The 12713-nt window shown below is 52.4% G+C and overlaps 1 protein-coding gene across 6 annotated transcripts in view; it reads right to left on the bottom strand.

Moving 5' to 3' along the window:
- PTPRH (protein tyrosine phosphatase receptor type H) overlaps positions 1-4041 on the bottom strand; it is a 28817-nt gene extending 24776 nt beyond the window's left edge. For 4 of the 6 annotated variants that reach the window (XM_074385912.1, XM_074385914.1, XM_074385913.1 and 1 more), the window contains exon 1: positions 295-2562. In XM_074385912.1, coding sequence (XP_074242013.1) covers positions 295-712 — 418 coding nt within the window. In that variant the 5' untranslated portion in view covers positions 713-2562. The other 2 variants (XM_074385911.1, XM_074385910.1) reach the window with 2 other exon arrangements.
- Positions 4042-12713: the final 8672 nt, after the last annotated feature.

Here is a 12713-nt window from a genome sequence, read left to right as displayed (position 1 = left end):
GCCTAGGTGGGTGGATCACCTGAGGTCAGGAGTTCAAGACCATCCTGGTCAACATGGTGAAACCCCATCTCTACTAAAAATACAAAAAATTAGCTGGGCATTGTGACGCGTGCCTGTAGTCCCAGCTACTCAGGAGGCTGAGGCAGGAGAATTGCCTGAACCCAGGAGGTGGAGGTTGCGGTGAGCCGAGATCGCGCCATTGCACTCCAGCCTGGGTAACAAGAGCGAAACTCCGTCTCAAAAAAAAAAAAAAAAAAAAAGAGAAATAAACATGAAGCAGTGGCCGCCTCTTACCCGTAGCATTAGTGACAGTCTCCTCAGAGCTATTTACTCCATTTTTCTCTACCCACACAGAAAACGTATACAAGGACCCGGGTTCAAGTCCATCCACGGTGACATTGGTGTCTGTTGTGTTTCGATTCTCCGTTCTGCCACCGTCTCCGGTGCACTCGACCCAGTAGGTGGAGTTCTGTGGGTGTGGGCCCTCAGGGACCTCCCATCTCAGGGTGATGGAGCTGGTGGTCTGGGCCTCCACGGTCAGGTTTCTCACTGGGTTGGGGGCTGAGAAATTAGGAAGAGAGATCCAATGTGAACAGAGATACAGAAAACAAAGGAAGCAGGCAGTAGGCATCTCTATTCCTTTATGTTGCCAGTTCTTCCAAACTGCTGGCACCAGCTGATGCAGGCAGACTGTGATGTGTGCACATGTCATGAGGGCCCTGAGGAGTGGGTCTGAGATGGAGCTGAGATCCTGCCCTTCCAGTTAGCACTCCGTGATGCTACCTACCCATGTAGTTCTGGTCATAGTTTGAGTAGCAAGGATCTGGGCCAGAACCTTCCTTTTTGGTTTGTTTGTTTGAGGCGGAGTCTCACTCTGTTGCCCAGACTGGAGTCAGTGCTGTGATCTCGGCTCACTGCAACCTCTGCCTCCCAAGTTCAAGTGATTCTTGTTTCTCAGCCTCCCAAGCAGCTGGGACAGCAGCCATTCACCACCGCGCCTGGCTAATAGCACTTTCCGACTGAATTTCCTTGATGCTAGAAATGCTCTCCTGCCTTCCAATACGGCAGGCAACTCTCCTCTCCCAGTGGAGGGCGTGGAGAAACAGAAAGCCCTCAACAAAGTCCATGAAACATGGAACTGAACTGGCAATGCCATGCAACCTTAGTGAACTGAAATTTATTTTATCATATCGTATTAGCTTTTGGAGACAAGGTCTCACTCTGTGGCCCTGGCTGGAGTGCAGTGGTGAAATCATGGCTCACTGCAACCTCCACCTCCTGGGCTCAGGTGATCCTCCTGCCTCAGCCTCCACAGGCTTGTGTTGCCACACCTGGCTAATTTTTTATTTTAGTAGAGACAAGGTCTCGCCATGTTGCCCAGGCGTAGCTTCCATTAGATTTCTATTGAACTACAGAACCTGCCAGTTCTCAACCACCCCTACCACCTCCATTGAAAAAAAAAAAGGAGTAGGCTGGGCACAGTGGTTTACGCCTGTAATTCCAACACTTTGGGAGGCCGAGGCGGGTGTATCACCTGACATCAGGAGTTCAAGACCAGCCTGAGCAACATGCTGAAACCCTATCTCTACTAAAAATACAGAAATTAGCCAGGTATGGCAGGGAGTGCGCCTGTAATCCCAGCTATCTGGGAGGCTGGGCAGGAGAATCACTTGAACTCAGCAGGCGGAAGTTGAAGGGAACTGAGATCTGGCCATTGCCCTCCAGCCTCAGTGACAGAGCAAGACTCCATGTCAAAATAATAATGATAATAATAAAGATTAAACCGAGCACAGTGGCTCACACCTGTAATCCCAGCACTTTGGGAGGCTGAGGTGGGTGGATCACCTGAGGTCAGGAGTTCGAGACCAACCTGACCAACATGGAAAAATCCCATCTCTACTAAAAATACAAAAATAGCCGGCTGTGGTGGTGCATGCCTGTAATCCCAGCTACTGGGGAGGCTGAGGCAGGAGAACTGCTTGAACCTTGGAGGAGGAGGTTGTGGTGAGCCGAGATTGCACCATTTTACTCCAGCCTGGGCAACAAGAGTGAAACTCTGTCTCAAAATAATAACGATAAAGATGAAAACCATGGCCGCCCCTCGCACGTGGGGGTACTGAGATTCACTCTTGTGCTTTGCACTCCATCTTTTTCTATCCACACAGAAAATGCATACGAAGACCCGGGTTCGAGTCCGTCCACAGTGACTCTGGTGTCTGCTGTGTTTCGAGTCTCCGCGCTGCCACTATCTCGAGTCCACTGAACCCAGTAGGTGGATTTCGGGTTGAGACCCTCGGGGGCCTCCCAGCTCAGGGTGACGGAGCTGTTGGTCTGATCCTCCACTCTCAGGTTCCTCACTGGGTCCAGGGCTGAGAATTGGGAAGAAGAGTCCAGCACAAAGGGGAGCAGGTCAGTGCCACCCCTCCCCACCCCCCGAGTTCTTGCCCCAAGTCCAGAAACAACAGCGCTCAAAAGCCCCAACCATGGACCACCGGGACCCCCTAAAGGCTCATGAGAGTTGGGGTCCCACTTCTTCGAGTGGGCAGTGAGTTCAGGCAGGGGTCACTCACCGGCCACGCTGGCCTCTGTCCAGCTGCACAGGCCCTGGAGGGAGCCCAGAGAAAACAGAGTCAGCCTCTAAGCCATTCCCCCACCCAGTGAAGGTGGGGCTCGGAGGGGCAGCTGGTCCCCCGCCCTGGAAGTGAGTCACCCTTGCACGGGAGGGAGGGGCCGTGTCAGGCTGGGCTGTCACAAAGGTCACCCCAACCGTCTTTCCTGGGTCGAGGAGAGAAGGGGGGCATGGCAGGGGCGGAGCTCAGGGAGCTGGGCTTGGCTCCACCCAATAAGGCTGAGAGATAAAATTAATGACTTCAGTTCCCGAAATATATGGCCTTGGAAAACTGAGGGCAGAGAGCAATGAACAGACTGGGAAGAGAGAAAAAAACCAAGGCTAGGGACCAGGAGCCTTGGCCTGAGGGAGGAGGGGCTGGGGCCTGGACTCCTGGGTCTGAGGGAGGAGGGGCTGGGATCTGGACTCCTGGGTCTGAGGGAGGAGGGGCTGGGGTCTGGACTCCTGGGTCTGAGGGAGGAGGGGCTGGGGTCTGGACTCCTGGGTCTGAGGGAGGAGGGGCTGGGGTCTGGACTCCTGGGTCTGAGGGAGGAGGGGCTGGGATCTGGACTCCTGGGTCTGAGGGAGGAGGGGCTGGGGTCTGGACTCCTGGGTCTGAGGGAGGAGGGGCTGGGGTCTGGACTCCTGGGTCTGAGGGAGGAGGGGCTGGGGTCTGGACTCCCGGGTCTGAGGGAGGAGGGGCTGGAGTCTGGACTCCCGGGTCTGAGGGAGGAGGGGCTGGGGTCTGGACTCCCGGGTCTGAGGGAGGAGGGGCTGGGGTCTGGACTCCCGGGTCTGAGGGAGGAGGGGCTGGGGTCTGGACTCCCGGGTCTGAGGGAGGAGGGGCTGGGGTCTGGACTCCTGGGTCTGAGGGAGGAGGGGCTGGGGTCTGGACTCCCGGGTCTGAGGGAGGAGGAGCTGGGGTCTGGACTCCCGGGTCTGAGGGAGGAGGGGCTGGGGTCTGGACTCCTGGGTCTGAGGGAGGAGGGGCTGGGGTCCGGAATCCTGGGTCTAAGGGAGGAGGGGCTGGAGGCCTGGACTCCTAGTCTGAAAGAGCAGAGGCTGGGGATCTTGACTCCTAGACTGAGGGAGGAGGAATTGGGGTTTGGACTTTTGGGTCTGAGGGAGGAGGGGCTGCTCCCTGTCTGTCACTCATTTTGAGCACAGCCGTGTGTCCCCTGGCAGCAGACACAGCAGTATCTGAGAGCCTGGGTGGAAGACTCTCCTATAGTCTCTACCAAGCCTGAAGGCCTCTTCCTTCTCCAAGGGATCTTCAGCACCTAATTCCTCATGATAGGGGTGCAGGGACCCAGTTCCTTCTCCCTCAGACCCGCTCTGGGTGGGGAGCACTTACCAGCAGCACCAGGCTCCGCCAGGCCCCGAGGCCCCCACCAGCCCCAGTCATGCCTCCAGACAATGCCAGGGACTCAGGAGTCCCAGGCCTGGTCCTTCCACCTGGACTTTACCCTCAAGAATTTCCCCTTTCCCAGCTCATTGGTGAAGCCAGAGAGGCCAGGGCGGGAAGGGGAGGAGGAGGAAGTGGAACCCAGCTCCCAGCCCTGCCCAGCCAGCCCTCACCTTCCTCCCTCACCGCTGCCTCTAACGCTGACCCTGGAGACACCTCCGGTCTTCTCTTCAGCCCCACATGGCATCATCGGCCCTCAGCCCACTCCACTTTGTCCCCTGAAATCTCCTCTGCACCCAAGGTACTGGGTGCTGCGCCCCATCGCTGCACGGATGCAGGGTGGGGCAGATGGTGAGAGCTGGGGCTGCTGAGAGAAAGGCCGGCTGACTCCCCTGCCCCTCTGGCAGGTGATCACACATCACACCAGCCCGGGGCCTAGAACTCACGCCCCTCGTCCCTGGGGCACACACTCTTCCACTCAGGCCTTTCCCCGCTCCATCTCCCACAAGCCCTTGCAGCTCTCACAAAGTTAGCCCAGCAGGTTCCCACCTCCTGGCCTTTGCCCAGGGTGTCTCCCCCACCAGGCGCACCTGCCTACTTTGCCCCCAGCAGTCTCCTAGCTACTCCTCCATTAGGATTCAGCTTGGAAATGACCCACGCTGGGCCCAGGGGCCTTTCTAGCCTGCTCAGGATCCTTCCAAACACCAGACTCTCTAATCTGCATCTCCACCTGTGACCCCGAACAAGTGACTTCAGTTCACAGTGACTCAGAGTCCTCCTCTCTAAAGAATGGGCACGGCCCCTTGTAAATATTTTAAGAGAAATAAATTAGTTACTACGTGGAAAATCTTGGAACAGTGCCTGGCCCACTGTAAACATTTGATAAATCTTAGTCATGTTTATTTTTAATTCATCCCTAGGTAAAAGAAAAAGAAAAAGAAAGAAAGAAAGGAAAGAGAATCAGCCAGATGTGGTGGTACACACCAGTAGTCCCAGCTACCCGGGAGGCTGAGGTGGGAAGATCACTTGAGTCTGGGAGGTTGAGGTTGCAGAAAGCTGTGATTGTGCCACTGTACTCCAGCCTGGGTGTCAGCGTGAGCCCCTGTCTCAGAAAACAAAACAGCTATGCACGGTTACTCATACCTGTAATCCCAGCACTTTGGAAGGCTGAGTTAAGAGGATCCCTTGAACCCAGGAGTTTAAGAGAAGCCTGGGCAATTTAGGAGGATCCCATCTCTACAAAAATTAAAGGTAAATTAGCCAGGCATGGTGGTGCACAACTTGGTCTCAAGCTCCTCAGGAGGCTGAGGAGGGAGGATTGCTTGAGCCCAGGAGGTGGAGGCTGCAGTGAGCTGTGGCTGCACCACGCACTCCAGCCTGGGTGCCAGAGGGAGAATCTTTCTCTAAATAAATAGATAAATAAATACGTTCTCACACCACTGCTCTTGAGAAGTCAGTTTCTCTGTTTCTCTGTCTCTGAGAGTCTTGGTTTCCCCACCTGTATAAGTAAGGGTTTGGTTGTGAGAAATTCCCTTTCAGTGGACACCGGATATCATTCATACCAATTGCTTGAGTTTCTGTTCTAACCTTTCTCTGTTTCTTTCCTATATCTTAATCTTTTTTTTTCTTTTTTGAGACAGAGTCTGGCTCTGTCGCCAGGCTGGAGTACAGTGACGCAATCTCGGCTCACTGCAGCCTCTGCCTCCCAGGTTCAAGCAATTCTCCTGCCTCAGCCTACCAAGTAGCTGGGACTACAGGTGCCTGCGACCACATCCAGCTAATTTCTGTATTTTTAGTAGAGACAGGGTTTCACCATTTTGACCAGGCTGGTCTCAAACTCCTGACCTTGCAATCCACCTGCCTCGGCCTCCCAAAGTGCTGGGATTATGCCCAGCCAAAAACATTTTTTAATCAAGATGGGGTCTTGCTATGTTGCCCAGGCTGCTCTCGAACTCCTAGGCTCAAGTGATCCTCCTGCCTTGGCCTCCTAAAGTCCTGGGATTACAGGCATGAGCCACTGCACCCAGATGTCTCCCCTATACTTTTGACGTCTCTCTCTCTCTCTTTCCCTCACACTCTCTCCCTTCCCTCTCTCTTTCTCTTCCCTCCTATCTAGATCCCCAATTTGTAAACACACTCACTTCCCTGTCTAAAATAGAAACAAAAGCTTTCACTGACTCCACACCCACCATCCGATCACACTCTACTTGCCTTGTCCTCAAAACCCAACTTCCCGGCCGGGCATCGTGTCTCACGCCTGTAATCCCAGCACTTTGGGAGGCCAAGGCAGGTGGATCACCTGAGGTCAGGAGTTCGAGACCAGCCTGGCCAACATTGTGAAACCCCACCTTTACTAAAAATACAAAAATTAGCTGGGCACGATGGCACATGGTTGTAATCCCAGCTACTCAGGAGGCTGAGGCAGGAGAATCACTTGAACCCGGGAGGCAGAGGCTGCAGTGAGCCGAGATCACACCACTGCACTCCAGCCTGGGTGACAGAGCGAGACTCCATCTCAAAAAATAAAAAAACAGGGCCGGGCGCGGTGGCTCAGCCTGTAATCCCAGCACTTTGGGAGGCCGAGGCGGGTGGATCATCAGGTCAAGAGATCGAGACCATCCTGGTCAACATGGTGAAACCCCGTCTCTACTAAAAATACAAAACATTAGCTGGGCGTGGTGGCGCATGCCTGTAATCCCAGCTACTCAGGAGGCTGAGGCAGGAGAATTGCCTGAACCCAGGAGGCGGAGGTTGCGGTGAGCCGAGATTGCGCCATTGCACTCCAGCCTGGGTAACAAGGGCGAAACTCCGTCTCAAAAAATAAATAAATAAATAAACAACAACAAAGTCAACCACTCCACAAAGCAGCCCACAATTCCTGGCTTCCAAATTCCTCATGGAGCAGGCTGCCTGTGTATGGGGAAGGCACACTAGAAACAAAACTTGTAGGATCCTGGGCATGGGCCTCCAACTCCAGTCCAGCCTTCATATGAAAGCAGCCCCAGCCACCATCTTAGCAGCAACCTCATGAGAGACTCAGCCATGCTCTTCTTTTCCCCTTAAGGACAGAAATTTCCAGGCCAGGCACAGTGGCTTATGCCTATAATCCTGGCACTTTGGGAGGCCAAGGTGGAAGGATCACCTGAGGCCAGGAGTTCGAGACCAGTCTGGCCAACATGGTAAAACTCCCTCTCTACTAAAAATACAAAAATTAGCAAGGTGTGCTGGTGGGCACCTATGATCCCAGCTACTCGGGAGGCTGAAGCGGGGAGAATCACTTGAATCTGGGAGGTGGAGGTTGCAGTGAGCCCAGATTGTGCCATTGCACTTCGGCCTGGGCGACAGAGCAAGACTCTGTTTTAAAAACAACAACGGGCCAGGAGTGGTGGCTCATGCCTGTAATCCCAGCACTTTGGGAGGCTGAGGCAGGTGGATCATGAGGTCAGGAGATCAAGACCATCCTAGCTAACACGATGAAACCCTGTCTCTAAAATACAAAACACTAGCCGGGCATGGTGGTGCGGGCCTGTAGTCTCAGCTACTCGGGAGGCTGAGGCAGGGGAATTGCGTGAACCCAGGAAGTGGAGGTTGCAGCGAGCCAAGATTGTATCACTGCACTCCAGTCTTGCGATAGAGCAAGACTCCGTCTCAAAAAACAACTACTACCAGAAATTCCCAAGGGGCCACTAATGAGAGCCCCAGTTAGCACAACCCTCACAACTTGAGTTCTTTGCAATTCCTCTTAAAGTGTGATGAGAAGCACCAAGACAGTGATACTTGGTCTCCGGAATGATACCATCTCTAGGTCTGGTGAGCAAGAACCAGACTTGAGTCACCACAGTGGGGCAGCATAGGGCCTTGGCTCGCATTTCCCAGAAGCAGAGCCTGAGACGAGGATTCAGATGCTCATGAACTGTTTGAGAGTTTGCTTTCAGAAGAAAGGGAGTGAGGAAAGCAGTATGCGGAAGAGTAAGGAGCCCGGTGAGGCTATGACTTCAGAGGGACCCCATCACAGAGACGGGATTTGAATTTTTAACCTCTAATCTTTGTCTACGGGCTTTTCCAGGAGTGAGAGTTTTATGACCTTCCTAGCTAGTAAAACATGTCCCTCTCAGGTCAAGAGCAAATCTCTAGTTTTTTGGGGTTTTGTTGTTGTTGTTTTTTTTTTTTTTAGATGAAGTCTCATTCTCACTCTGCTGTTATCCAGGCTGAAGTGCAGTGGCACCATCTTGGCTCACTACAACCTCCACCTCCCGTGTTAAAGTAATTCTGCTGCCTCAGCCTCCTGAGTAGCTGGGATTACAGGCACGCATTACCACACCCAGCTAGGTTTTGTATTTTTATCAGAGATAGGGTTTCACCATGTTGGCCAAGCTGGTCTAGAACTCCTGACCTCATGCAGTCTGCCCGCCTCGGCCTCCCGAAGTGCTGGGATTACAGGTGTGAGCCACGGTGCCCGGCCAAGAGCAAGTGTCTTGAGAATGTGGCATCTGCAAGCAGCAACACTGCCTAGAAATAGGTGTTCTGTACCTGCAGAGGAGATCTGGGTGAGGCACCAGCACATCCACCCAAAAAGCCTCACACCTGTTACCAGCCCTGAGCCGGTTCTCAGTGTTGGAACCCCTTGCATGTAGGGGATGCTTTTCCTTCAGAGAGGACTCACTGATGCTAGTCAAAGTATATACTGTAAACCTTCCTCTGCATTTTTCCTAAAGGCCAATGTCCATGGTCACTGGGGATTAGAGAAAGGATTACTGGACTCTGACTCTCAATCAGCCCTAATCAATAGGCACACAAAGGTCATTGTGAATCATGGTCTGACTGGTGTGCTTGGGGGTGTCAGGTGACAAATGGAGGATTCACGTAAAGACCATCATACCTAAAGACCATAAAGTCAAGGGGACTTTAAAGACCCTGTGAGGCTCCTTTCTCAAGACTTGAGAGTGTATTTGAAATCGACATACTTATAAAACAACAGACACAATGCTTTGACTTCTCCGATCTGTAGTATGAAAACTTTGATGGTGGGAAGAAGAAATGGAAAGCCCTAGAAATTCTCCCATCTGTATTAGACTATCCTTTCATTGCTGTAAAGAAATGCCTGAGACTGGCTTATTTACTTATTTATTTTTGAGACGGAGTCTCACTCTGTCACCCAGGCTGGAGTGCAGTGGCATGATCTCGGCTCACTGCAACTTCCGCTTCCCGGGTTCCAGTGATTCTTCTGCCTCGGCCTCCCAAGTAGCTGAGACTACAGGCGAGCACCACCACAGCTGGCTTGGACTTTTACAAAAATTTTGTATTTTAGTAGAGATGGGGTTTCACCATATTGGCCAGGCTGGTCTCGAACTCCTGACCTTGTGATCTGCCCACGTCAGCCTCCCAAAGTGCTGGGATTACAGGCGTGAGCCACCGCACCCAGCTAAGACTGGGTAATTTATAAGGAAAAGAGATGTCATTGGCTCGCAGTTCAGCAGGTGGAGCGCGTGTCTTCTCAGCTTCTGGGGGGGGGCCACAGGGAGCTGTTTTACTCATGGCAGAAGGTGAGGAGGGAGCAGGCACATGACATGTCGAAAGCAAGAGGAGCAAGAGGAAGAGGATGGGAGGTGCCACACACTTTCACTTTTTATTCTATTATTTTTTTTAAATGGAGTCTCCCTCTGTCACCCTGACTGAAGTGGGTGGCTCACTGCAACCTCCACCTCGCGGGTTCAACTCACAGATAATTTTTCTATTTTTAGTAGAGATGGGGTTTCACCATGTTGGCCAGTCTTGTCTCAAACTCCTGACCTCAGGTGATCCACCCACTTTGGCTTCCCAAAGTGCTGGGATTACAGGTGTGAGCCACCACTCTTGGCCACGATTAGATCTGCGATCTCACTGCAGGTGAACCAGTCCAGATACCCACCCGGGTTTTCCAGCTTGCACGGTCCTCACGCTTTGTCCTGTGTTGTCCATTTCCACTGAATCCAGCCCGTATTTTTCCTCTTCCTGGCCTTGCAGGGAGCCAGGATTGAAAGATCCAGGAAGTGACAGAGGCCTGACTCATCATCTTGCAGGAGAGCTGGGGTTCTCTAGCTCCCTCATCACAGTGAGGCAAGAAATGAGGAGTCAGGGCAGGGAGCCTCCTGGGGGTGGGCTGCCAACACCAGGCAGGCAGGGATTGCTGATTTTCACTTGTATTGTTGGGGATGTGACGCACACCCCTGAATAGGAAGAGAATGGACGGCACCCTGAGGTTGGAGAGTGAGGTCCTGGGTGGGGCCAGCCAGGACCTGACCGGGGCTACTGCCTCTGAATCAACACCTCCACGGGCCCTGTGCTGACACCCATGGCCTCCCACCCTCCACCTCTCAGTCCTGTGTGTGGCACATAGTGCTCACTGGGTGTCTGTGTGGGGGGTTGAAGGCTGAAACTGGAACAAGGGTGTGGCGGCTGCAGGCTCCGGGGAATGAAGAACCTGCCTCTGTTTCTCAGCCAGGTCTGGGGCTCCCTCCCTGCGGCCAAGGCTCCCTGGCTCTGTCCTTGGTGCTGACGCGATTCTGGAAGTGCAGGCGGTGTGGGGGAAGTCCCACCAACCTCACAAGGCACAGACTCAGGAGAGAGCACAACAAACGTGTCTTTAGCGAATCTTGCCAACCTAGGGCCAAAGCGCCCTGCACCCCAGAGCAGCACTCGTGGTGGGAATAAACAGAAAAGTGACAGTGGGGGATGGAGGAAGGCAGGATGTCCTCGGCGTCCCATGGAAAAAAACGTTATTTCCTCCAGATGGGATCATCGACAGCTTTTTTTAGTCTTGAGAAAGTAACTATGGGCCAGGCGCAGTAGCTCACACCTGTAATCGCAGCACTGAAAGGCTGAAGTTGGTGGATCACTTGAGGTCAGGGGTTCGAGGCCAGCCTGGCCAACATGGTGAAACCTCATCTCTACTAAAAACACAAAAATTAGCCAGGTATGGAGGCACGAGCCTGTAATCCCAGCTACTCGAGAGGCTGAGGCAGAAGAATCACTTGAATCTGGAAGGTAGAGGTTGCAGTGAGCCTAGATCGTGCCACTGCACTCCAGCCTTGGTGACAGGGCTGTCTAAAAAAAAAAAAAAAAATTTAACTATGAGAAAATTCCATACCCCAGTTGTTCAGAACTCAGAAATCTGGGCTCTGTGGGGTTTTCCATAAAAACTGGTATATTCGTTTGCTGGGGCTACTACAACAAATAGCATAGACCAGGTGATTCAAACAACAAAGGTTTGTTTTCTCACCACTCTGGAGGCTGGAGGTCCAAGATGAAGGTGTGGGCAGGGTTGGTTCCTCCTGAGGCTTCTCTCCTGGGCTTGCGGATGCCCATCTTCTCCCCTGTCCTCCGTGTATATGTGTCCTAATCTGCTGTTCTGGTAAGGACACAAGTCAGGTTGGATTGTGGCCCACCCTAGTGGCTAGAGTGCAGTAGCATGAACATAGCTCACTGCAGCCTTGACCTCCTGGGCTCAAGTGATCCTCCCACCCCAGCCTCCTGAGTAGCTGGGACTACAGTGGCATACCTCCAAGTCTGGCTTTTTCTTTCTTTCTTTTTTTAGACATAGTCTTGCTCTGCTGCCCAGGCTGGAGTGCTATGGTGCAATCTTGGCTCACTGCAACTTCCACCTCTCAAATTCAAGCAATTCTCCTGCCTCAGCCTTCTGAGTAGCTGAAATTACAGGAACCTACCACCATGCCTGGCTGATTTTTTTTTTTTTTTTTTTTTTTTTGAGGCAGAATCTTGCTCTGTCACCCAGGCTGGAGTGCAATGGCACGATCTCAGCTCACTGAAACCTCTGCCTCCCGGATTCAAGCAATTCTCCTGCCTCTGCCTCCTGAAGTAGCTGGGATTACAGGTGCCCACCACCACCCTCAGCGGATTTTTTTGTATTTTTAGTTAAGTTGGGGTTTCACCATGTTGGCCAGGCTGGTCTTGAACTCCTGACCTCAGGTGATTCACCCCACTCAGCCTCCCAAAGTGCTGGGATTACAAGTGTGAGCCACCAAGCCCAGCCTAATTTTTGTATTTTTAAGTAGAGACCAGGTTTAACCATTTTGGCGAGGCTGATCTTGAACTCCTGACCTCAAGTGATCCTGCCTTGGCCTCCCAAAGTGCTAGGATTACAGTTGTGAGCCACCACACCCAGCCTGGCTAATTAAAAAAAACAAAAAACAACAACAACAACAACAACAAAAAAAAAACTGGAGATGAGGTTCTCACCATGTTGCTCAGGTAGATTTCGAACTCCTGGGCTCAAGTGATCCATCCCCCTCATTTTAACTTAATCACTTCTTCAAACACTCTGTCTCCAAATACAGTCACACTCTGAGGTACTGGAGGCTATGACTCCAACTTACAAATTTTTGAAGGAGGATGAAATTCAGTTCATAATAGCAGGAATGAGCTTTACACCCCTTGAAAAAGATCTATTTCCCCAGGTGGATTCATCTGCTCCATTTTTTTTTTTTTTTTTTTTTTTTTTTTGGAGACAGAGTTTCGTTCTTGTTGCCCAGGCTGGAGTGCAATGGCGCGATCTCAGCTCACCGCAACGTCCGCCTCCTGGGTTCAGGCAATTCTCCTGCCTCAGCCTCCTGAGTAGCTGGGATTACAGGCACACGCCACCATGCCCAGCTGATTTTTTTGTATTTTTAGTAGAGACGGGGTTTCACCATGTTGACCAGATGG

The sequence above is a fragment of the Saimiri boliviensis genome, chromosome 14 (assembly GCF_048565385.1).
Source record: "Saimiri boliviensis isolate mSaiBol1 chromosome 14, mSaiBol1.pri, whole genome shotgun sequence".
In the NCBI taxonomy this organism is placed as follows: Eukaryota; Metazoa; Chordata; class Mammalia; order Primates; family Cebidae; genus Saimiri; species Saimiri boliviensis.
Note: the sequence above shows the minus strand (reverse complement) of the source record. Positions and strands in the feature narration are given on the sequence as shown.